Raw genomic sequence first — 27,500 nt, 5'->3', positions numbered from 1 at the left:
AATAAACTAGATGAAATAATGACTCCCTAAACTGGGGAACAAAAACACATAAACACAATCAACACAACACCAAGCCCAACAACAACCCACAATGACCTCCAACAACACAAAACATGAATTCCCATCATGCCTTGCATCCTGAGCTCCTCAGTGCAGCCGATAGCTGCAATGAATTATGGGAGTTTCTGTTTGTGGTGTTTTAAATGCAATTATTGGGGGTTCTATTTGGTTTGTGGTGTCGGTAATAATTGTGTTGTGTTGTGTTTTTGTTGCTTAGTTCATGTAGTTTAGTTTATTACTGGTAGTTGTAAGTTGTCAACCAGCAGTGAAGAAGGTTTAGTGTGTAGTGTCCTCCTGGCATAGGCTGCAGGTAGGACTATCAAAATAAAGTGCGTGCACCTCTCTGGGTGTTAGAATCAGTGGAAAATGTAACTTAATGGCTTTGAGCTATAAAGGTTATGACCACTGGTCTATTCCATGTGCCTTATAGGGCGGTGTGCCTTATATATGAACAAAGTTGTAAATTATGTCAATCAATGTAGGTGCGCCTTATAATCCGGTGTGCCTTATAGGGCAGAAAATACGGTATATATATGCATGTATATATCTCATCACCAGTATGCAATAGTGTTGTCAACTTTACTAATTTGAATCTAAGTGTGGACAGAGGCTCTTCTACAATCGGTCACAAAGCCCAGCCTGCGCTTCAGGTTCTTGTGTTCTGCAGTGATGTGCCAGGAGCCTAATGACGCTTGAGGCAAAGGATTTCTCCATTTCTCTGGCCCGAAGTACTCGCACGGGCATTTTAACTTTGAAAAGAGAAGTACAGTAACGGCCGAGTGCTTTGAACTACAGGTCATCACTAAGTGGCTTCTTGAGTACGGGGTAGCTTTTCCCCGTGCGGCTTCAGTCAGGAAAGCAGCGCAGCATGCTCAGACATGAGACAGCCCCCCCCACCCCACCAACACCACACACTCACTGTGGACAAGAGGGACAATTAACCCCAGAAAGACAGAGTTTGATTACTTTTGGTTTTGCGATACATGACCACCCTCTGCTTGAGTCATTTATTCAAACACAACATGGTTTGCTTACAAAACGAACAAGAAAACAGGGAACATGGGGAATGTGATATGTAACATAGAAGTATGGAGATACGTAAATATGCACTGAAATGCACAAAAATGGTCCACGTATAGCGGATTATATGGGGAATAACAGGGTTTCTTTAAAAGCACTGCTTATGACAGGATCTCACTGTGGGAGCATGAAGAGTAACGTGAACACACACACACACACACACACACACACACACACACACACACACACACACACACACACACACACACACACACACACACACACACACACACACACACACACACACACACACACACACACACACACACACACACCAATACATTGACATACTTCTTCTAACCCTAAATGTGCAAAACACAGTCTGAACTACAAATCCTAAAACATGTCACCTTGTTGACTCCACCCCCCCCCCCCCGCCATGAGTTAGTGTATACCAGTATAGCATAACAAGAACACACACACACACACACACGCACACACACACACACACGCACACACACACGCGCTCCATTAAGGTGAGTGCGTGTTCATTATTTATCATTGTTTATATCTTTGATAGAGTGCCAGCCAGGATAACAAGGCTAAAACTGCTGACTGATGGATATTTTACGCAATCATGCACGCACACACACACACACACAAACACACACGCACACACACACACACACACACACACACACACACACGCTTGGTACAACCTGTCTTCTTGCACACAGATACTGAGCTCATAGAGCAAGCTGGCTGTCAGCTGTTTGTCTGTTTTCTAGTGTGTGTGTGAGTGTGTGTGTGTGTGTGTGTGTGTGTGTGTGTGTGTGTGTGTGTGTGTGTGTGTGTGTGTGTGTACCCTTTATTTACCACTGTCTGACATATCGCCACTGTAGATAATTGGACTAAAGTGCTGACTGATCCAGATGCACATGTCACATGCACCAGGATACTACTGGTCGTCTCATACGCACAATAACACCCTTGGGTCCATGCATAAAAATACACATCCAACTGATTTAATGCAAAAGTTCTTGCTTCTCTTTGAGTTTAAACCAAAAATGTTGCTGACTCTATAAAAAGACATCTTTGTTCTGTGTGTGTGTGTGCTCTGAGATTTAAAGTGGTAATCAAGGAGACTCTTTTCCCTTTGTGTGACTATGTCTTTTTTCCTCCCTCCTTCCCTGTGGTACTTCAAGCTGTATTTGGCAGAGATTGTCTATCAAAGTGAGCAGGAAAAGTGCTATGATGTCTCGTTAAAGTCCTGAGTTTGAGAGCCACTCTTCAGCCATAGTGGCAATCGGTGGTGAAGTTATTTCACTATTTTGTTGTGTAAACATCATTGTTTGTTTTAGATTTCTCCCCAGAGACCTGAAGAAAACTGTTCAAATACATTCCTTTGAATGCTTTAGCTTCCACCTCATGATCAGCATGGTAATATTTTCTTTGTATAACAATTATCCATCTATCCGAAATGACTGAATGTCCAATAAAGGAACTATTTTGTGGATTTGTGGTTGATATCAGCCTGCCAAAGGGTGCAGGGCAGATTTTTTGGCAAATCCTGAAGGCAGCTAGAAGTCCGCCATGTCCGCCGCTGGAGTTCTCTGTCAGAACCGCTGGGCAACACCTTGATGCCGGGGAGCCGAACACATTTTAGTTCAGGCGTCACATGCAGCCTGATTTGATCCTCAGAAGGCAGAACATGTCAAATTATACATTTTAAATTAAAATGTTTATATTTTCCTTTGCTGTCGTGTAGAATACACGAGATGAAACTGCCTTCATGTTGGCGAAACCAAACAATGACTACTGAGAAGGAACTACAATCTCAACATAAAGCCAGTTTTAATGAAACCTTCTGGAGAAAATTACAGTGAAATGCTTGCAATGAGGAAGTTCAATATCTCAGCTTGGATCACAGTGTGAAGATATGCGACGTCTGCCACCCTAAAGAAATCTGTGAAAAAGTCAATGGTATATTTACCATTTGCTTGGTGGCCCAGATTAGACTGAGTTTGGCCTGCAGCTCAGATGTTTGACACCTTTGCGTTAATGTATGTAGTTCTTGCATGCTATGAATGACATAGATTCCAAAGTATTGTGGAAGAGCGCCCCCGTTTCAGTTGTGGTCGGATGATTCCCACCACTGTCATGCTAATCCCACATGACTGACTGTGGATTCATAACCTTCATCCTCTGGCTGGTTCTCCTGCTATTAAACCTCTCTGCATAAAGCCAATAGTATTTTGTCAAATCTCGGCACCTGCTGAATGTCTGGTAAGTACAAGTTAGTTGATAAAAGAACGGCAGAGAACATTACAGCTGTCAGACCACAGCAGTTGTATAAGTGTGGTCGAATAGAGGCCAGAGAGACATTTGACGAAATTCCAAGACTCCCTTGAGGGCCATGAAGCCCAATGTGTGTTTCATTAACAGATTGTTAGATGGTTATAAGAACACAAACTGCACGACAAGTTGGCATTATTCAAATACTAATTGATGAATTGACTAGAAACAGGAAGGTCGGCGCCATGCAGGGAGAATTCTGGTAATCAAAAGAACAATGATACAAGACATCGGCCTGAAGTTAAAATTGACCAGCCATATGTGTGTGTGTGTGTGTGTGTGTGTGTGTGTGTGTGTGTGTGTGTGTGTGTGTGTGTGCGCATGCGTGTGTGTGTTTGACAAAGGAGGACAGAGTATTTCACACTGGGCTCTCCCATTACCTGAGGTCAGCACTGTTACTGACAAAGTGAGAAAAGTGTGTGTGTGTGTGTGTGTGTGTGTGTGTGTGTGTGTGTGTGTGTGTGTGTGTGTGTGTGTGTGTGTGTGTGTGTGTGTGTGTGTGTGTGATGAACTACACGGTGCAGGTGTGAAGAGCCATAATGACTGTGGCTGGTCTAGACAAAGACAGCTGACTGCAGCAGCTTTAGGATCTCAGAGCAGCACATTTTAGCCTCTCATACATACAAAGACACACAAACGCACACCAACAGACAAAAACACAAGAAAAACAGCTGCACAGCCACGAGGACCTTGGACAATAAAAGACTAACTGACAGTATTCTGACACTAGATTGTGTCCATTGTTTAATACAGAATAGTAGTGCAAACAGAACAGAAGAATATATTTTACAATTCAAATTAAATTACAGTCTGGTTTGTATTAAGTGGAAAAAAATTGCAAATGTATGAATTCGTGAATTTGAGTCCGGAGCTCATGGAGTTTAGTTTTTATTTGAAGAGCTGGCATGAGAATGTAAATAAAGCATTTTTAAAAACAATACGTAAAAAAAAAGAGTATGCACTTCCTTATTTGTCTGGTTAATGTGTTGATGCTGCTATTATTGTTAACATTGTTAACACTTTTTAGCTATGGTATATTCACAGTTTAGCTATGATATGAGCGGTGAACACATCGAATCTGAATTTTAAAAAAATCTATACAGATTTTTAAAAGAAATGTTAATTGAGTGTGTTAAGAAAAGCAACGATAAGTCTAGAATCCACACCGGAACCAAAATACGTCGGTGGATCGGTGCAAACAGCCACACATCAGAGTCCCGCCCTGCCGGCCCATCATCCTCTCACTTTCACTCCACCAGGCAGCGAGACAGACACCAACCCGGGTCCCTAAGGACCCCAGAGGCGGAGGACAGGAGGAAGAAGCTGAGCGTGGATGATGGGACACTCTATTTACACCGCACACACACACACACAAACACACACTTACTTACTCCCATCGTTCCCTCTCTTTTTTCCCCCCCGTCCCTATCTGTCTTCTTCCATGCATCATTCACCATCCTGGCTGCTCGCCTCCTTCAGTCCAGTCTCGCTCTGTTCTCCTTGCAGCTCGCCCTCTTTCTCCCCCCCCCCCCACTGATCTCTCAGACTAGTTTATTTGTGAGAAAAAAAATGTCAATCTATAACACCGAAGCTCTGTATAAAAATAAACAAAACACAAAAACCCAGGTATCTCACCCTCATGGTGTTCGGTGCAGCTGCGACAGTCAACAGAGCATCCATCCACTAATTGAGATCATCTGCTGATCCCCCTATTTGCCTGGAGGAAATGACACATTCAGATAATCTGCTGAATGGAGGTAAGTATATGCTCCACACAGGAAGGGCTGGATCGTTTCCCTTTAATCTTTTCAGGCATAACACATCAGGATACCTTTATTTACACCCAGACATCATCTTATTTCTTCCTCTGGAAAGAAGAAAAAAATGAGATATCGGGAAGTGTGCTGAATTAAATCACCTTGACATTTGGATAATAGTTTGCCAGTAATACAGCTTTAAACATTATGTCACCAACAAAACATTTTCAACGGGGATCATTTCATTTATAATCTCTGAGCCGGTATCAAACTAATTGCAGCTAGGTATCGCTGAGCATACGCAGCAAAATCGCTCGTGTTAAATTTCCAGTGTTGAGTCATATGAGAGTAAAGCTCTGGTGTTAGTTTGAGTAAAAACACCTCTATGCTGGAGTTAAAACTTACAGTGCGAGTGTTAAATTGCACAGTATAACTCTACGAGTGTTACGTTGAACATCCGAGCATCTAAGCGGAGCTTCTACGAGATTTTGACGGCAGCCATTTTTTATCCATCCATCCATCTATCTATCTACCTACCTACCTACCTACCTACGATGTTGCCATGAATGCATGACCGCCACAAGCAAAGGTGATGCAGAGAATGCGAACATCAAGCAAGAAGTGTTTGTTTTTTTTCTTCTTCTTCTTTGTCAAACAGGTAAAATAGAAACTGTCAACATGATGCAGGGTTCATCTTGAAGACGCTTGCTCTTGCTTGTGTTCTGAAATCTTATGAATCTGAGAAAAACCCTGAGCTGAGCGACACAATAGATGAGAGACCAAGTTAGCAGGAAATTGTAAATCCAGCCAATCAGAGAGAGCAGGTGGCCGGAGTACCACTTCATGTAATATGAATTTATAGATATTCCACTGTGAAATAGAAGCAGCACGTAAGGATGGATTGAAATGTTGAGCAGAGAGTCCAAAGACTTTCATGCTGCTCTTTCTTTTAGAGGATAATGAATGTACAGTGCTTCTTCATCCGAGACTATAAAACGTGAGTATTTCGGGTAGCCTTACAAAATACTAGGGTTTAAGCCTGCAACCATAAGTCTTTAATGTCCTTGATGGGTTTTTTTTCTTCCATGCAATTTTGTTCTCATATTTGTGGTATATTACCCCACCTATAAGAATGGCATGTGAGCCTTAATACTGTTATAAATCACATTAGATGGGGTGTGATGCTCATAAATAGTGCGCTCCATGTTACATGCAGCATTGAGAGTGGTTTGGTGGAGTGAAACGAAAAATAAAGCTATTTTTCATTTGACATCATTAAGGACGCGTGGCAGTCCCGTCTGCCACACTGTGGGTGAGACTGACCCACAAACACCATCACACTGCAGCTGGGATCCATTTCATTTGGGTTTTAATGAGTTTCTCACAAGGTAAGCTTGTTCACAGCTCTTTTAGATCTCGGTGCATTCTCTTGTCTCAACCCTTTTATGCAGCTATAACCTCACTGGTAACTAATGTAGGCCCGTTTTATTGATGCTCCAATTGTTGTTTTAATATCTTTAAAGTGCCTTGTAACTCTGATCTGAAACGTAGCACAAGAATAAAGTTTTATTTTATATCTGCACTGATTAGCAGCCAATCAGGACATAGAAAATGAAAATTGCACACCCTGCCAGTAAAGTTTTACCAGTGTCACCTGCATATGTGAGAACGTGGAAGCAAACTGCAGACTTCTGGCAGATTTATTGTGAAACGTCTCACATTTATCACTTTGATGTGGTGAAAGATTAAAAGTGCAAAAAGTCACAGCGCTGAGTAAACCACAGGAATCTCACGTCTTTGGAGTTTAGATAAAGACAAGCAGCAGGCTCTGAACAAACTGACGCTCATTTGCTATTGGGGTGAAATAAAAATACAATTCTGCATGTTGATAAATCACATCTCTTGTTTATGACTTCAGGGTACAACGGAGGCGTTTTTGTAATGTGCACACACACATTATCTGTGGTCATTATTGAAATATGCACAAAATACACACGTACTCACACACACACACACACACACACACACACACACACGCACGCACACACACACACACACACAGACTGTTCTCCCACAGCACATTTCTTGAAAAGCAGATCTCTCTCCGTTCCCACATCGTCACAGTGTGAATCAAATCCCGCACATCCAAAGGAGAGTCGGCGTCAGATTTTCATTATATTGAAGCCGTTTAGGTGTGATTTGAACGGTGATGATGGAAAAGATTTCCATGGAGCTGCAGATGGAGTATTGTCTCATTACTTTCCAATTTTCACCTCCTCTGACTTTCAGGGATGAAGTGGGAGAGGGAGGGGAAAATGCGGTTTTGCATTTGTCTTTTGACATGCGTAACGTTGACATGCTTCTGCTGGTCACTTTTCAAACGGGCAGCAACAGGCGACAGAGCTCCGTTACTCAGCTGTGGAATGGCGCAGTGACAAAACACAAGTGGATGTTTCTGATCAGAACATGATGCACAAACGGAAGCATGCATCCGACATCTCACAACAAAGCAAAGCAGCAACAACAGGGCAGGATGTATGCAAATGTACCATATTTCACATGGATGAAATATTCATGTTGCTCTGATAATGAACATGAAACACAAGGAGCATAAAACACTGAGGTGAGGCTCACAATGATTGTGCCTTTATAGATACAAGCAGAAGCACGTCTCAAGCATGGGGGAGAGTCAGCATGCTTCTCTTAGATGTGTTAATGCTGAGGGAGATAACTCAGATAACTCAGATTATGACATGACTGGCGCTGTCTTCAGCAGAACAAAATATGCAAGTATAGGCTCCTCTACTCAATATCTTAAAAAACAAAACAAAACAACTAACATAAAGGAGTTTCTAAATTAGCCAGCCTTAACTTTTACAAAAACTATTTTCCTTATTTGTAAAATATTCGTATATGATCTGTTATTTCTACTATTTGTCCAGTTAAACCCTACACCAGTGAGATTTGATGAACTAAATGCACAATGTTAGCTGAATTCGGTATTGTAGGGTCATATTGTTTAAGTGGAAATCTAACAGATTGTGACAGCACCACGAAAGCGAACAGGGTCGTACCACCATTTATAAATAAAACAAGATGTTTTAATGAGATGATAAATGCACAAGTGGGATTTAATTTAACCTTTTTCTCAGTTTTCTCCTGATTAGATGTGTTTAACTCCAGATTAGCACAATAAATTAACAATGCAATGTATTTATTCCATATTTTCAGTCAGTTAATTGTCAGTAATAGTGACCAGTCTTGTTCCCATGAGACGTTTTCAGAGCAGATCTTTTTCTTCCTCTGCCCTCTGTCTCCTATGTCCTCCTTCTGCACACACTAATCACATGCATGTCCTTCCTCAGCGCATCCATAAACCTATTCACTGGCCTCCCTCTCCTCCGGCTCGCCCGACAGCTCCTTCCTCACCATCCTGTCACCTCGCCCACATACATGACCAGACTTGTTTCCCTCACCTCCCCAACAAACTGTACAGCTCGTCCCTCCAATGGACTCCTTAATCCTGTCCGTTCTGCTCACCCCCAGTGAAAATCTAACACTTTCAGCTCAGTTTCCTCTTCAGCCTCGTCTATTCTGATGAGAGCCGCCACATATAAATCGTCCAGCACAGCCGGCCTCAGTACAGCCGGCCTCAGCACAGCCGGCCTCAGCACAGCCGGCCTCAGTACAGCCGGCCTCAGTACAGTCGGCCTCAGCACAGCCGGCCTCAGCACAGCCGGCCTCAGCACAGCCGGCCTCAGTACAGCCGGCCTCAGTACAGCCGGCCTCAGCACAGCCGGCCTCAGTACAGCCGGCCTCAGCACAGCCGGCCTCAGCACAGCCGGCCTCAGCACAGCCGGCCTCAGCACAGCCGGCCTCAGCACAGCCGGCCTCAGTACAGTCGGTGCCGCTCCGCCCCTTCAGCCTTGCTGGAACTCGTCAATCACGGATCACCGCTCACACTCATCCCCATCAATCCCACCCACGCTGAGAACATTCGCTCACCACCGTTCCTCACTTCTCTACAGCGTGGTTCCACTCCTCCAGGTTCTTCTCAACCCGCTCCAGACTCTCTACACAGATCAATATCACACATTGGCATAACAAGTGGCAGGAATATGAATAAAACGTTAAGAAATAAATCTGCTCTCCATGTACAAACTAAATCTCATTTTTTGTAATATAGTTTGCACTGCAAGTACTTCAGGACATACTGTTTTACAACACTGTAGTATAGACAGAGTAAATTAGTAAGAGCATGATGTGTTAACCCTTTCTTGTCCAGGATTGTAGCTCACATCAATGGTTTCACAGTTGACAACTCATTTTACTTCAGGGGCAACATACAGCGCGATTTGATCTGTCATGGTCCAGACCAGTAGATAATAGCATTATATTTTATAACTAGAACTCTAAATCTTTGTCTTTGTTTTAGTGCAAGAAAATGTTTATATACCATTGATAAGTTCAAATTGAATCAACAATCCTTTTACAACATCTGACAAACTCAAATTTCACTGAAAGGACTGCAATTTATACAACATCATGCCTCAGTTCCCCGTTTGCACATGTGCTGTACTGCTTGGATTAGTATTGTACCATTTACATTTTGAAAAGCACAACACATTGAGTCACATGTGTCTGGAGCTCAAACATATTCGAGGCCAGATCATAGTGCGGTCAGGAAAACTTGACACATTCTAGAAATGAATGGAGACACAGTTCTACATCTGTGTACTCATCCTAATAACTTCAACTGACTCACCACGTCATAGAAACAAAATTATGCCCCCGGTGGCCTAATGTGTGCATTGTAGTTAATGTCAGAATTCCTCACAGTTGGAAGATTTCACCTTGCTGGTCAGACTGAACTCTCAGTATGTTGGCCAGCCATGGTTTCTACAGTCAACTTGGTTTTGCTCCAATCACAATGACCTCTGCTTCTGTTGCAGTCACAACTGTAGAAGAGTAACAATGAACTTATACATGGAAAACAAACACGATTCGGTCTGGGGATTTAATTTACTCCAGGAAGTAACCCCTATTAAATGATGTTGTTTATGTTTATTGATTGTGTGCTTGTCTATATTACAATTAAAAAACCCCACTATGATACATAGTTCAGTCCATGTGAAGAGCTCTTATATACTTTCCTCACCCTTTTACTTCATAATACCAGTCACTGGAACAGATTCACCAGACCATATAGGATACATTTCTGCATGATTGCAATCAAGTGATGGTTCCTGCTTTGGGGTTTAAACCTACCCAGAACTGATTGGAACGTTACTAAGGTATACATTGGCACCTCATGTGAGCGTATACTTTGATTATATGTATGTCACATCACACCTCAGGCTCCTGGCAGCAGCTTGTCGTCCACCGGCGTCTCCAGTGTGACAGAGAAATGGAGCAAAGCCTCGGAGGACGTCAGCGGCAGGATGTTCACATGCTATAGTTAAAAACTACTTGAAGACAGACTATTACTCAACTCTATCAACCTTTGCCTTCTTTTCTCCACTTATCACTTCCTTTGTTACAGTCATAATTGGCACGTTACGTTCTCTCTCCGTTCAGTCTTGACAACAGGTTTTTTCTTTCTTCGTAGTGGGTTAAGGTTAGGGCTAGGGCTAGGGCTAGGGTTAGGGTTAGGGTTAGGGTTAGGGGTTAGGGGTTAAGGTTAGGGTTAGGGTAGGGTTAGTGGGACACCCAGCAGCCACCAACACTCTGGCAGGACAGGACAGCCGAGTGCTTCCATGGCTACTGTCCCGGAGCAACAGGGTTCGCAAAAATCTTCTTTTTTTTGTCTTTTATACATTTCATTTTCACTCTCAGTTGTGTGTTTAAGCTGAAACATGCAAACAGATTGTATCTTTTATCCCCACAACAAAATAGATCGAATGAGATTGTGTTGACACATACCGACGTGTCATAATTCATATTGCATTCTCACGTTGCCATTTGTGAATAATATATAGGTCTAATACAAATAAGTGGGATTTGTTGTTCTTAATATGTCTAATGCATCATTCTCTTTCACTTTGAGTCAATCAACTTCTATCTTTATTTATACAACACACTTTAATTTGTGTTCATGATCTTTCAAACAACCTCTGTGTTTCACACAGCGGCCTATGAAACGCCTCCTGCTCTTTTATGTCTGGTGCCGACTGCCTTCCCTCAGGCACATTCTTTACCTGTCCTCCCTCCGACCCTCACACTCCCTTATTCTCCCAGCGTATATTCTGAATGCACTTATTGAAACATAAGGTGTGATGTGGGGAAGCTTTAGCAGAGGTTTACAGGGGTCAAAATAGTCCTCATTAGCATATATCCTATCAGAGCGTGGTTTTGTGGGCCCCAGGGCAGTAAACCATATTGGATGCATGTGGACCTTTTGGAAGTCGAAGCTGAAAGCAAGCAAGACTCTTTTTTGTTTTTGTTTTGCAAAGCACAAGAGAAGGAGGTCACGGCTTGAACGCTGACGGCACCAATCAACAGTCGAAAATTAAGTAATCATTTATATTTACAGTGGGTTTATTGTAGCATAAAACAGCAGCTAAAATCAAGTGTTGATACATGTTTTAAATATATAAAATGATTCAGCTGTTTGAACCACTGATTCAATCACAGAAAACGGCAGTCTTTAAATTCTGAACAACAACAACAACAAAAAAAACAGGTGGTTTTGATGTTATATAGGAAACATCTAGTTATGGTCAGGTTTGAAAAACGATGTTGGTTTATGTGCAGCTTGTGTCGGGTTCAGATCGCTCAAACAATTCATTTCTTCTCCCTCGACGGGTACAAAGGCCGGATCCTGGTCCAGCAAGCATCAAACAGAGGGAGAACAAACACTCACAATTGACAACTGCCAGCAATTAACCTCGAAGGATTTTGTGAAAAAAAACAAATCTTATAAAGAGTTCACTTTTGCAAAATGGCAATTCATGAGGAATTCAATTCAAAAGCTTCTGCAGCGACAGTTTATTCTTATTATTATTATAATTGTTTTTATAATAGCTACTGGAATATCCTTCATACGAGCTGGCCCAATTATATGAATACATATAATATAAAATAGAACAACATCATAGAAGTGAAGCCTTCCTCCCATACACAGTGAGAAGAACTAACCTGTGGAACCCTCCATTAACGTCCATCAAAACAAACGCGCTTCTTACCGGAGTGAAGTTCATGACCTTGAGGATCCAGATGGTCAATGCCAGGTTGACAATCATCGTGACGAGGAGGAGGAGGATGAAGAAGTACAGGCATCTCTTCCTCCAGCCGTAGATTCCCACCGCCGGGTAAACTTGAGCGCCGCACACCGACGCCGCGCGTTGGTGGAGAGGGTTGGGCTGCGCTGCCAGAATGTACTGCTCCTGGGTCATCTGGAAGGGTCACAGATGTGGGAACACATGTGTCAATCACACGTCTTTATGGCCAATTTACTTCACGTCATTAGTTTCATTCCATCCGTCTCTGCCAGTTCAACTTTCCCGTTCCATCCTCACAGCCCGTCTGTGCAGGAGGCGGCGACACACACACCGTCCGTCCAGCATCCTGCAGCTGCACTGCATCAAGCACGCTACACAAAGAACTTAACATCACGTATATCCAGTGACGTTCTTGTTGCACTGCTTATGAGGATGATGTGGGTTTAAAAACAACATTTAGGGATAACGTTTTGTTAGCACGATAATTAGTGATGTGAAAATGAAGCAGTTTTAGCTCCACAACAACAAGACAGCTGGGAATACTCTATTTTATATAAAAATCTAAGTAAATTATTCAAGCTGATGTTTCAACCGGAAAAAAGCCTCAAGAGTGTTATATACTGTGCTATCACGGCAGGTATTGACCTTGTGTTAACCATATAAAATGTGCATATATTTAACAATGTACTCGTGCTTTACTTCATGTTTTATTTATTGTTTTAGTTCACATAAATGAAAACCACCTTTATTACTCCAGGTAGATATTCCTGTCTCAAAGAATGCAAATAGGTGAAGTGTTATATGAGTGAAAACAATTGAATCTATTAACTATTTTCAAGTGGTTCGGGTTAGCTTAAAAAAACAAACAGTATAATGAGATCGATTGATGCTACAGGTGTTTACATTTTCCCTATAAAGTTAGGTGAAGTGATTTAGTTGCCTTTATTGCTGCTTGGTGAACGATTGATCTGTACAATGGCGCATGAAGATTGATTGAAGACTTTCAGCATTGCCAGAGCTCTAGACTTTTGCACACACAGACCTTTGATCATAACACAGGAAAATGTATATAAACACATGATTTACAACAGAAGCAGAGTCCCCGTTATGCACAGGTCAGGATCTGTCACACAGCTCAGTACAGGGACGTGTGCAGGACTCCGTGATGTTCCCTTAACATGCTGCTCAAGCAATTAGAAGAGCAAATGTTGTGTTGCTGTTTAAACTAAAAACTTCAGGGACTTAAGTGAATTGTATGACAATTCTTTTTAAAATGAGGCTAGAAGAGACAGTTTAAGTTTTAAAGAGTCCTGGTTGGGTTTATCCAAACATCAGGTGTGGTTTGAGGAGTCAAAGCAGACTAGAAAGAGTCTGGATCAGTTTGAAGGAGGCAGGTTCGGTTTTAAGAAGTCCTGTTTTCTTCAAAGAGTGAAAAACTCCTAAAAAGAATCCAGATCAATGTCAAAGAGTCCAAGTCACATCTAAAGTCTGGATATATTTCAAAGAGTCTAGGTATGGTTAAAAAAAAAAAAGTCCAGGTCAAATGTTAAATATCCAGTTTGAGCTTTAAGCATCTGGTCTTCGTAATCTAAGTCCGAATTCTGCTCTGGTTTGTTCAAAGCTTTAGTTCCTCAGAAGAATGTTAAAAGGTTTAACAGGGAGACAAAAAAAAAAGTGGATAAACTTTCCAAGTATGGGTCATGTGGGATGGTCAGATGGAGAAAAAAAAATGGAGTTGGAGACAGAGGAGAAGAGAGACTGGAAGTGTTTTAGAGTGAGATAGCAGAATGGAGAGAGAAACAGACCAAAAATGATAAAAATGCGATAGAGGTAGAGTCGTAAAGTGGAAAGATAGCCCAGCATTGAGTTCAGAGAGAGGGAGAGAGGGAGAGGGAGAGAGAGAGAGAGAGAGAGAGCGAGAGAGGGAGGAGATAAGGGAGTAGAGGAGGACAGACTCTATTAGTTGTAGTGCAGCAGGCAGAGTCATTGGGAGCCGGAGAGATATGGACACTGGCTGGACGGCGTCGCTATCTCTGTCATCTGACTCTAACTCTCTTTCACCTCAACCCCCAACACCCAAAACTCCTTCTCTCACTCCTTTTCTGCTCTCCCTAATTCACTCTTCCTATCTCACTTCTGCACATCTCTCTCTTTATCAGCCTCTCTCTCACACACACACACACACACACACACACAAAGTCTTTATTTGCTGAGACTGCATGACCTTAACACCTCGCCGACTGTTGATTTTCTTTCCCCTGCAAAGCTTTTTCTTCATATCCTCTCACATGATGATACCAACAAGCCTTGATGGGAAAGCAAAATGCTGACTCCTACCAGGCCCGGAGGGGGAAAGAAAGAGAAATGCCGACTTACCCTATTACATTTTTTTTTTTAATATATATATATATATATGGGCTGAGTCTGAAGCAAATACCAACCTATTATTTGTTCATACAAAAAGTTCAGCCTTTACACACTTAAGTTTTTGGTTTATTTTGTTAAAATAAATTCTAGAATTCAAACACTGCTCAAATCACGTCACTGAGGTCCATTTAAGCGCGGCCACCAATTGGTCATAAAAATAACAGTGGATGCAGGAAGCTGCATCCTGTTATTGATATATTTGTTCGACGTTTTAAATGAATGGATTTTCTGATATTACTGCTGAAAGGACGAGAACTGACAAACTACAACCGTGGAAGTTGTTGCTTCCTTTTCTGATGTTAGTAACTTTCACAGATGCACTTTCACTTTTAGACTGCAGAACTAAAACTCAATTCCTGAGAAAGATTCAGGGTCTCAATGGTATATTTCAAATTTATGCAACACTTCCTTTGATTTTTTTTTTACATGGAAAAAGTCAAACTCCAAACAAAGATTTATTATGGCTTTGTATCGACTTTCGGACCTTTCTGACATATGGAAGTTAGAAATTTACCCAGAAATCCAGCAGAGGAAAGCAGTGAACCGCTTACTGACCTCAGCTCTGCATCGCTTCAGCAGAACGACAGAAAACCCTTCACGTAGCGTTCAAAAGAGGAATATCTATACCATGTGGGGAAACATGTTGGGGCCGTTCCATAAGTAAGGGATGGTGCACTTAAGCTTTGCACAACACATAAAAAAGATGCTTTTCTGTTGATGCCGTTTCAGAGTTGAGAGCCGTTGCTTTAGCAGACGTCAGCAAACACAGAGGAAGTTCAGCATGTGCAGAACAACCACCGTGCTGGGATCACGTGTTAGATATACATGTACATGTACTCGACTGATAGATTTTATCTACTGCTGTTTTACAGGATAGTGAAACTAAGCAATAATAATAATACATGCTGAAAAGGTAGATTAACTGCACAGTGCATGATGCAGATTTAGTATTTTTCATGGAGGAACTGCTGGAGGTCCTCATGTCAGATTCTCTGGATTCTTTAAACAATCGACAACATTCAAGTGGTTATTTCTTCTCTTTTACATCAAAGCTGCAACTTCATGGTTTTTAATAATCCACCAGAAGATTCAATCTGAATCCGACTGAAAAATACTTTTCAAATATTTGAACATTTAAGCAAATGGAAAGTTTGGAATTCCAACTTCACATTTGGAAGACAAAATTAATCTTCCCACCAGCAAAGTGATTTATAAAAGTTTATGGAGAGATCAATAAAAGATACGAGTGGCTGGAGGTATTTGCTGCAGTCCTCGCAACAGAAGTCAAACTTGTTCAGATGTACAGTGGGAAACATGATGGAAATCCCGGGCTTCATTTCATTCCTTCTGGCTCATTTCAAAGCCAGAAGTTGTGATGACTGGCTTTGCTCTTCTCTTCTCTTCTCTCTGCTCTGCCTGCAGGAATTGAGCGATATCCTGGAGGCAGCCGCGCTGCTTGTTGTAATGGAAATGGGTGTTTGTAAAAAAAAAAGTGAAATTCTCTGGCTGTCAGTGGCCTGATCACCTGCAGGTCGTTCTTTTTGTGTTTTACCAGGCAGTGCTTGTAAGATGTTCGATTATTTGTCAGCCTGCAGATATCACTCATGGTAAAAAGAATTAAATAAAAACAATGTGACATCAATATTTGAATTATTCAATAGGTAATATTACGATGAGCTGGAGGCGTGGCCTCGAGGCTGAACCGAGGCCACTTAAAATAGAGACTCAGGAATTATTCAACATTTCACAATTAGCTTGGAAAACAGCCTGTTGGGGACAAAGCTGCAAAGAACACATCTTTTTAGAAAGCTCTTTGGTAAATTCAGAGTCAAGAGAGAAACGATCTGAAAATGCTGAATCTTCAGTCGACGGTGAAGTATAATACTTGGATACACAACATGCCTGCAGATTTGACAGGCTTTGCACCACCGATGATCTTATCTGTGTTTCACTCCACAGGAAGCTCCTGAGCAAAACATGGCTGCTCCATCCCGGCCTCTCATGTGAAAAAGCCTCGGGTAATCAACTAAAAGCTATTAACGTCACTTCATCAGCACCAGTCTGATGTTCTACAATGTGATGGTGCGTTATAGAGCTGAGCACAGCCCGGGTGTCCTTTTACACTCCACGAGCCATTTTCCACCTGAACACACCAACATACTGGGGGAGTGAACTGTGATGAGACGGAGCAAAAACACATCAAAACCAATCTCAAACCCAACATTCACTGCAGAGCAATTAACCAAAACTATTTAAAGCCACGCGGCAAGATGTTTGGCTGCATTATCAGTGGAGTGTGTCAATTAATATATTATAGATGTTGGAATTAATGAAAGTCCAAATGAGAAGTAAAGTCACTAAAATTGGGGGGAAAAAAAGAAGAAAAAAACTAACAACTATTTTAGTTCAGATTCAAATGAGGTGATGAAATGATGTGACAGAGATTGCAATCATTTTTTTTTTGCCAAAGGAAAATATCAAGGTACTTAAAATGTGAGTTCTTGTGAGATTTTTGATCTAAATGCAACTCAACTAATTTGCATCTGAGCACTATGTGGATATGAGACACGTATTAATACTGAGTGGAGAGAGGGCTCAATGTTTGTCAAGTGGGATAATAGATTATTGAGGTTTGGACGTTACACAGTGATGATCTTTCCCTCCCTGCAATACTCTAAGATGTTCCACTTTCCACATGGGCTCATTCTGTGCAGATACAGTAACTATGGATCAATAGCAGAGGACTGCTGTGGAATGTAACAGTGGAGGCTTGTCGATCATTCCATTTCTGCATTCAGAGTCTACATGGAACCAGCAGAGTGTGTGAGTGTGTGTGTGGCTGTGCTCTGCACTGCTGTCTGTCTTCATACTGTAGTTTTCCATGGCGCCGTGAAATGCTAATCATTTCCCTGCAAGCATCAACAATGAAAATCAATAAATCTACACACATAACCTTGTAGGTACAGTGTGTGTGTGTGTGTGTGTGTGCACGCGCCTAGGTATTCATTTTTACATTCTGAGGTTCTAAAAAGCAATAATTGGTCAAAAACTATTGCAGCACAATTTAAAGAGAACCTGATTTTCTTTTGTTAAACACTCAACCAGTGTCAGTAAATGACATAATGTCACACGAGCAAGGTGTGTGTGTGTGTGTGTGTGTGTGTGTGTGTGCTCGCGTTAGGTTTTGTGCCTTTTCAATTACTCAGCCGCTCTGTGATTTACTGTATCCAGCCTCTGTTCGGTGCTGCCAGTGACTCACTCATTGTCATGCATCTGTATTTGTGTCTCATTTCACTCAGAGGCGAAGCGAGGCTCCCTCAATCCAGCTCAGCACTTTGACGAAATATTGTTCCTCCGCCCACGCCACTTCTTGTTTCAGAAAATCCCACACCAAGCCTGCTTCTCACTGCCGTCCTTCCACTTGTTTGGTTGCCGTTTCTCAAACTTGTCGTCAACTTTCTGCGAATGGTGATTCACGTCTCAAAGCAATCTTTACATTACACCTTCACTCAAACTTTGCAGCCGTGCTAAGTACATACTATGGAAGAAATGGATGCGTGAGGAATGTGCAAAATACATAGACAAACTATAATGTAAAAATATGATGTGCAGTTTTATTTTGATATAAAGAATAGGTCAATGTTGATAGAGGTAAATGGAATTGGAGGGGAATTTACAGCAGACTAATAACATGCTGATATAACAAAGTCGTAATGTATAAAATCAGAGCAAAAACATTGGAATTACTATGATACCAAATCACAATATAACATAATGAACATCAAAGGTTTTAATGCAGAAAATTGGAATATGTGGTTGCGCGATTATTTCCTAATTGCTGTCGCGTTTTTTCTAATTCACTCATTTGATGCTTTTCCTTCATCATTTCCTGTTTGTGTGCCAAAGCATTCCCCCTCCTCCTCGCCCTCCGCTCATTCCTCCCCCCCTCTCTCTTCCTGTGCATTTCTTAGATTGAAGTGACATCAGCGTTATTAATCAATCCCACGGTACACCACAACCCGGAGGCTCAGCGCAGCGTGGCCTAACTTTATTAACATCATAATGCCTCTGACAGCAATACAAACAGCGGCCACGAGTGCGACGTCGACGAGGATATTCTCACAGCAAAGCGTCGGCCGCCATTTGATCTGGTGGCGAGGTGGTGAGGACGTTGCGGCTGATATGGTCGTGGTGGTTGTCAATGGACATGTGCATCACATTCCCAGTCATAATTCCTCATACGGCAGAGCAATTTAACAAATAAGACGGCAAGATGAGAGAAAATAGGAGGCGGATAAGAAGGGATGAGAAGGTGACGAATGAGGCGATTCAGAAAAGACAAAAGAAAAATACTCATACAGGCTTATTTCCTCTACAACCTACCAAATGGAGGATCTACAATATAAACAGCATCTTTTTGAAAACTGCAAACAACATGAGATCAAAGATCAAGAAGTCTCTCTTTGTCTTGCTCTTTCATCTTTCAAGCAGTTCTATTTCATTTTAAAAGCCTGTTTCAAAATCCATTATGGCAAACAGGCAATCAGATATTTGCTGTTGTATAGGAAAGCTGGAGGGTTTCTAGAAGATACCAGACCGTGAGTCACTATAGAACATTACCAACATGAAGTGGCCTTTTCAATGTAGCGTTCTGTAAAATGTTCCTGTATGCATCCACATCCACGCTTTCAGAGGAATCAATCAGCGACGTCGTCAATCAGTATGCAAATGAATGACTGTTGCTGCACTTGGTATGTGGAGTGTGTGTCAAGTCAGTTTCACTTCTGTCGTCGCTGCGAAAGAAAGCAGTGAGTGGAAACGGATGTACATGTGTGCTGCTGGAGAACATGTGAGAAAGTCAAGAGGCTTACATAATGAACAGAACCAGTGTAAAGATGGACACAAAAAAAAAAACAGGCAGTTTGATAAACATCCCAGATGTGAAACTAAACCTGAGAGGGTAATTGATATGCACACATGGCTGATTGATATGAAGAGCTGCAGGCGATCCAGTGTATCTGTCAGCCAGCATCACTCCGCCGGGCTCCCCGCCTTCGTATATTTAATCAATACTGCTTCTCCAATATCGAGCAACGCCTGATGGCATCGACATTCTCTTTGTTTGTGATTCAAACAGAGAGAGAAAGCTGGGGCTCTGCAGAGTTTGGAGGGTGACTCTGGTGTTTGTGAGATGCACGTAGATCTTAATAGTAACTGAATTCAACAATTTGATTTTAACTAACCTGCAATTCTCAAGCGAGGAAAAGTGTGTTTGGTAGATATATCAATCTCATCTCTCTGGAAAGCCAGATGATTATATACTAAATGATGCCACTTTTGTAAAGGCCATGAATTTGTGTTACATGAACTGAGCCAATACAGTTGAAATGGCAGGAGAAAGAGTCAATATTGCCGATTGCTAGGTGTTTAGAACAGTGGCGTCCTGAGTTTCCTTTTTAAAAATAAACCAATTGCACATTGCAATAAAGAACACCTACATACATGTTTTGTCCTTCTTTCTTTCTTTCCTTGCATCTATCCTTCTTTACTTTCCTTTCTTAGCCAACATTACCCGAATTTAACTGCTGCTTTACTGTACGCATGATCGTTACAGACAGTATAGTCATTCCTTCATTAGGGACAACGGTTGGCTGCATATTGGCATTTTATTGAAGTTTATTTCTCTAAGGAAAGCACTCGAGTGTGGCAGACACCATATCAAGGGATTTCACGTCGACTTCCAACACGTGCAACAAACTGGTGGTCTCTGTATGCAGGTACATTTGTTTTTCACGTGTTTGTGTGAGTGTGTCCCTGCCAATGTGATAAAACGCGAAGCCAAGTGAATTGGTAGCGCTCCCTGTTGGCGGTTGGTTTGGACAGCCTGCCATTCCTCTCTGTCACTGTGGGCATTCAGGTGTTCAGCCAGTGGATGGATCACACACACACACACGCACGCACGCACGCACGCACGCACGCACGCACACACACACACACACAAAGGGAAATAAATAATTAAATTCACACAAACAAGCAAACATATGTACGGAGGGAAAATCACAAAATCACACTGCAGCTACATGCACCAGCAAGCACACTGGAACATTGGCAAACATAAACAATGAGTTCATGCACGCGCACGTGCACACACACACACGCACGTGCACACACACACTCACACACACACACACACACACTGGGTGCCTGTGCAGTGAGGCGTCCACTACACCGACATATTTATGAGGTTCTGCTTGCAGGCCCGGTGTGAAAAGAGAAGAGTTAAAGGACAACTCTCGCTCTCCACACACAAGCAAACATATGCTTCAATCAAAAACACAAACATCAGGTCCCACGCCAATAACATGGCAGCAACAGGAGGACATGTCTGAAAGTAAAACAAAACCAGCAACAAAACAAGATAATGGTTTGAGTATTGAGAGTGATGTCGTGGCTTATTATTTGCCTGCGGTACCTTCAAGAGGAAAACGCTGCACAAAAAAAAAAGCGAGAATACACATGAACGTGCTGCTGCGTCAGAACTCATCCAGTGTTGAAGCTAAGTGTTCTGTACACCCGTTCACCCCGCCCAACCCCACACCACCCTTTTGGCTTCACACTTTGACACCAATTAAAATGCTTATTGTCATATGTTGTTCAAACAAACTATCTAGGTAATGTGGCTTTTCGCTGGAGAGTAAAATGTCCCTCACCAGTGGGATTTTTTGCACAACTCATGTTTGTCGAAACCCCAGCTTTGGTGCTAAAAGGGGGCTTCTTCTGCATCTATTTATAGAATCTGCAAAGTGAAAAGTTGTTCTCATTTGTCCCTGCCTGGATTTATCTCCTTCCAATGATGTCTTTCACTTGTTCAGGGCCCGTGAGACTAATTAGTGGATGATGGAAATGATGTAGAGAGAAAATATTGAAAAACAAGACAAGAGGGAATTATACTTAAAAAAAAGTAGTAAGAAAAAACAACAACAACTAAGACACAAAATATGAGATGTTCATGTTGGTTCCCAATCTGATCCCAATTTTAAATGAGCTGAAATCTTAGTGCATTATTCAAACACACCCTCATATACAGGTGAAGCACAAAATCCTATTTAAAACTGCTTGGTGGGACAAAATAGTTTGAATATTAATATTAGAAAACCGCAGACCTACGTGTGCTTATACCTTCAAATTTTAGGAAAGAATGGAATAATCAAACTTTTTTTTTTTTTAAGGTAGGAGTTAATGTCAGGAGTAAAGGCATATTGATCTAAAAACCATATCTGAGGCATCTACTTTTATTTTTTTGCACAAAATAATGCAATCGTCGAGACATTTTGAAATGATTTGAAGAAATGGTTCCGCAGACTCAACGATACATCTATACCTAAAACATTATAATGTGAGATTATCCCTTTTTTTCTGCAGTGTCTGGTTTTTGTTGTTGAATTATTAAGGAGTGACTCCAAGAAGCAGAGTGAGACAGATAGGCTGCAGCAACTGCAACACCAAGGTGGGAAATCACTACAACTTCTAGTTTTGTGAGATTGACAATCATCGGGCCTCTGTTTGGTCAATTTTCTGACACAAATTTGGCCAACGTGTGATGAAACACAACGTTTGTACTGCTGCACATTCACAGTCATTTAGTACGTCCCTACAACTTCAATAGAGAATGTTGCTTTGAGCAAAGTATCCTTCTACAGGACTACATTAAAATTAATTTACAATCACAGGAAGTAACCCTGCCTGTAATTCTTTATTTCAGCACCATGGACAGCGCAGTGGTGTGCCATAAGGGTTTGAACTGTCCATGGTGCTGAAAGAAAGTTTCTCTAGTGATATTTCAATGTTTTTTCAATCCATCCATGCATGTTGGATGAATGTATTGGCTCTGGGTGTGGGACACTGGAGTCGATCTCAGCTGACCGGGGGGGGGGGATAAATGGTAATGATGCACCAAATAGAAATATGTACAAAGAGGCCCCGACCTTGATCCAGACTCAAAGTGGGAACATTCACACTGTGAGGCCAGCGTCATGACCACTACATGCCTGCGTCGTCCACAACAGTTCTACAAAGTACATAATACATCTTGGTTAGCTACGTATTGCTAACACACATTTCTGCTGTACTAGTTTCATTCAGATTTATATATTGACTTTGAATGAGTGTGTAATTGATTTGCTCGTCATTAAGTGTGAATCTCCTCAAGTAATCTGCTGTTCCTTTGTCATTTCTTTTTCATGTCATTATATTTGTGTTTTTCCCCCGAGACTTCTCTCCCGGCCACATTTTTTGCTCTTTCAATATTGTTGATTTCTGTTCCCCAGGCTCTCCTCCCTCCAGCCATGCCCTTCCTGCTCATTGGCACATTGCCTCGTGCTGATTCAGTCCCTGTCAATCAAAAATCGCCACTGTTGGAACTCATCCAACTCCGGCAGCCGACTCCAGCTCAGCCTTCTTTCTCTTTTCTCAGGGAAAATAGATGGCACGCGGCCTGCAAGAAAACTTCATGCAGTCTGCTTTTTACAACTCTTTGAAAATCGCAATAAAAGCTGGCGATGAGTGCACTGCTCTCTGGCGTGTTGTGGACCCTGCTCTCACATCACATCATAAACACACAATGGAGAGGCCCTGTGTGATTCTACACAACCTGGTTAGTGTGAGTGTACATTTCCACCTGTGTGCGTTCAATGACACTGCAAACAAATGGGAAAATGTAAAATATGGGAACTTCATTGTGAGTCCTCACTTTCGGTCTGATGCTCTTAAGTCTTTACCTCAAACCTGTTAAATGAAAACATCTTAGAGAAAATATAAAGAGGTAAGAAGTTCTCTTCAGCGTTGGCACATGTGGTGGTATTCTTTAATGTTGGAAAAATCCTCCAACAGTTTTATCAGTTATACATCTCTAAAAACACGTTGCCTCACATCTCCACAGTCACACAGAGTCAACTCTGATGTTAAAAGTATATTAAGGTGTAGTGTGCAAAGGGAACATTCACTCTGCTAAATCACTGCTTAAAGAGAAGCAGTGATGTGGCGGCAGCTCGGCACACATCTGAAATGGTGTGACGCAAAAACTCCCCATAAACTGTGAGAGAGGAACATGGAAATGACTAAATTCAAGGACGAAATCACAAGAAGGGGAGAAAGGCTATTTCCAAGGGCAGCGTGTGTGTGTGTGTGTGTGTGTGTGTGTGTGTGTGTGTGTGTGTGTGTGTGTGTGTGTGTGTGTGTGTGTGTGTGTGTGTGTGTGTGTGTGTGTGTGTGTGTGTGTGTGTGTGTGTGTGTGTGTGTGTGTGTGTGTGTGTGTGTGTGTGTGTGTGTGTGTGTGTGTGTGTGTGTGTGTGTGTGTGTGTGTAAATCTCTCCCGGTGACAGAATCAGCACACAGGCTTTATAACCCTGCTCAGTGAGCTGGACTCCTCCATCATCACCCCCACGGCACATTAATACACACACACACACACTCACACACACACTCACACATGTGCCTCATTTCAGTTTGTCTCGGCACTAAACTCCGAGCCACTTGGACGTGTTTTCTTTCTCTCTGTTTTGTATTCTTGTTCTTTTGTGCTGCTATCATTCTGTGCAGGTGAACTGCAGCATCTGCACGCCACCAGTTCATTGCTAGAACAGCTTGACACAACATATATTAACACTTCTCACAACCTGGAGTCACAAAAAAGTCAACAAGATCCATCCATCCATCCATCCATCCATCCATCCATCCATCCACTTTTCATACTGCTTTATTGGCCTTAAGGTTGTGGGGCATTCGGGGCATTGGGGGCATTCACAGTGATAGATAGATAGATAGATAAATACTTTAATGATCTCCAAGAGAAATTCACTCTGATGGCAGACGACACCCTGGACTGGAAACACACAGTCACATTCATATTGTACAGTCAGTTTAGAAGCATCACCGAAATTAAAATGTATGTTTTTGGACCGTGGGGAAATAAGAAACTCTACACACACACACACACACACACACACACACTCACACAGAGGAGATATTCTCGCTGTGAGGAGTGAAGCGTCACCACTTCACAACCGTACATCACGACGGTTTAACGCCAGCAGCCTTATCAGCAACAATAACCCATCCATAGACAAAATGCTGAGATAATGACAGAAAATATTGGACATCACACTCACTGGGTACTTCTGTAAAATCCATTCTGTTGCAGAACAATGGCGGTGCCATAAATACTGCCGACTCGATGAAAGCGGCGATCAGATTTGTGTGAGACTGCAAAATGGGGATTTGATTTCACGACGTGTTTGCTCGGCTTGTCGCGTGCAGCGGAGTGAAGTCCGACTGCATTAAATGACGAGGTGTTTGTAACATCAATGCCCCTTGGAAGGACACTGATGCGATGGTCGATATGTTTGAGACGCGAGTGTCTGGTAAAGCATTAGCTGAAAGGATTCTCCATCCAACACTGCCTTTTCCACGTCATCCATCTTCCTCCTTTCAGTGACTCCTCCTTCCGTTCCCTCTATCTCCACCGCCATCTTTCTTTGTACTTGCTTTTCTTTCAGACTCCTATCCTAATAGAGTTGTGTGTTGTCAGCCCAGCAGCTCTAGTCAAAGCTCCCTTTTCACGGTTTGGACCAAAGAGTGTGTGTGTGTGAGTGATGTGAGTGATGTATGTCCAGCACTCTCTCATGTCCAAGTCCCTGTGTGGCGCACTCGTACATCAACCTTGGAGCCCTGCGCCATATAATGGAATGAGGAGCGACTGGCGGACAAAGTGGAGATGAAAGAGAGGAAAAAACTGTTGGAAGATAAGGAAATTAGTGACGGGGAGACGGGACGACAGACTGCGTGACTCATATTCACATCTTCCTCTCTTTCATTTGCTTATCTTTCCTTTCAACACTGTAACCATCTGCATTCCACCAATAAAAACTCTCTCTAGTGCTTTTCACTTCCTTCAATCTTTACAGCACTTTAAGCTCTTTTGTGCTCCACATTTCCAGCCTCCGACAAACAATAAGTCACTTCCTTTTGTGAAGCTAAAATAGTAATGTTCTCTTTTTTTTTCTTCCTCCTTTTTCTCTCTTCCATACTCACTCACTCACACACCGCCGCCTGCTTCAGTCAGCAGTGTCACCCACAAACTGGTGCTTCTTTCCTGCACGCATAACCTTTACAGAGATCTGTGAATTTGTGTGTACAGTGTGTACAGTGTGTACAGTGTGTACAGTGTGTACAGTCTGTGATAAATCACATTTGTTTGTGTTCCGACACGTTGACTGTGACTGCATTTGCTCTTAACCTTTTCAATCCTGGACTGACTTGCTTTTGAAAAAAGTTGTTCTCCATCTCTCCATCTCACCAGTCGCATGAATCCAACTTCATTTACTTTCAGCAGATTTAATGCCAGTTCAAACAAAACGATCAGCTTCCCTTTAAAATTTATCTAAAACAAGCTGCATATTTTTTGCAAGCAGGATCTTTTCCATCGAGAGAAATATTGTGCGTGTGCGTGTGCGTGTGCGTGTGTGTGTGTGTGTGTGTGAAAGCAGAGCTCAGAGCCGAGTTGCTGGTTTAAAAGCTGACGTGGGACAGTGGCCAGATGGACGGAAATAAATGAGCTTAAAACAGGTCAGAAGGAACCAAGTGTGTATAGAAGCTTGAGTACCGTCTATCTTGAAATACATTGTTCAACTGTACGAGAGAAAAAAATGCATTAACAAAACGCCTGCGTAAGCTAAAGGAATTTACAAACAAATCCACATTCAAATGTTTAAAGTGATTATCAGAGGATCATCATGTAAACCTATGAGAGGTATTTTCTTTCTCTAAACCCTTTATCATGTAATAGACTTCATTAAACTATGAATGACGTGTAGCATGTAGCGCTAGAGTCGATAGCAGAAGAGCAGCACATCGCTGAAGTTCATTCAGGACGACACACAACCGGACACAACTTCAGGATATGGAACATCTAGAACCATTTTCTGTGGAGCTACACCTTCACAAGCACACCTGTTTCTTTAAAAAAGTCACCAGAACAAACAGATGTCTCTCCTCTTCAGTGTTGACCTGTACCTGCTGTTACCGTGGCGATAAGACTTATTAATTAGTCTGCTGTTTGATTGGCTTGTTAAAGGACAAATCTAATGAGGTACTTGTAGATGAGAGAGGTGGGGGTGATTTATCACCGATGCCAATCACCACCTCACACACACACACACACACACACACACACACACACACACACTGACCCTGAACATGGATAAAGTGCTCCAGTTTGAGGTCAAGGTTGCAGCAGGTGCCCGTGTTTGTATCTGATACATCCTCTGCCCCCTAAAGGCCAGCCGTTTAGCAATAATTAAACATCACTGTCTGGCGAGAGGGAAAAAAAAAAAACCCAGTAGTGCAACAGTAGCAGTCTGTATTCCCTAAAAATACACTTTTACAAGGTTTTGCTGCAAAATAATCACAATTTTGAAATTTTGAAGAAAGCCTTTCTGGGAGCGATGTTGATTGTAGTGACACAGTGACCCTGAAATACTGGGAACTGGTGTCCTACGGTGTTTCTCATTTAATTCCATATTAATCTTGCGCGTGATGGTGCGTCATAAAAGCTCATTCTTAGTCAATGGCATCTGTCCTGGATGATAATGAATTTTGTTCAAAA

General features: G+C 42.1%; 1 protein-coding gene across 2 annotated transcripts in view; it reads right to left on the bottom strand.

Moving 5' to 3' along the window:
- Positions 1–27,500, bottom strand: part of sgcz (sarcoglycan zeta) — a gene marked incomplete at its 3' end in the record, with an annotated part of 343,333 nt that overhangs the window by 146,306 nt on the left and 169,527 nt on the right. For both annotated transcript variants that reach the window (XM_080520696.1, XM_080520697.1), the window contains exon 2: positions 12,377–12,586. In XM_080520696.1, coding sequence (XP_080376822.1) covers positions 12,377–12,586 — 210 coding nt within the window. The remainder of the gene's footprint in view (positions 1–12,376; positions 12,587–27,500) is intronic.

Source organism: Blennius ocellaris, assembly GCF_963422515.1.
Source record: "Blennius ocellaris genome assembly, chromosome: 3".
Lineage (NCBI taxonomy): Eukaryota > Metazoa > Chordata > Actinopteri > Blenniiformes > Blenniidae > Blennius > Blennius ocellaris.
This window is presented reverse-complemented; position numbering and strand designations above follow the sequence as displayed.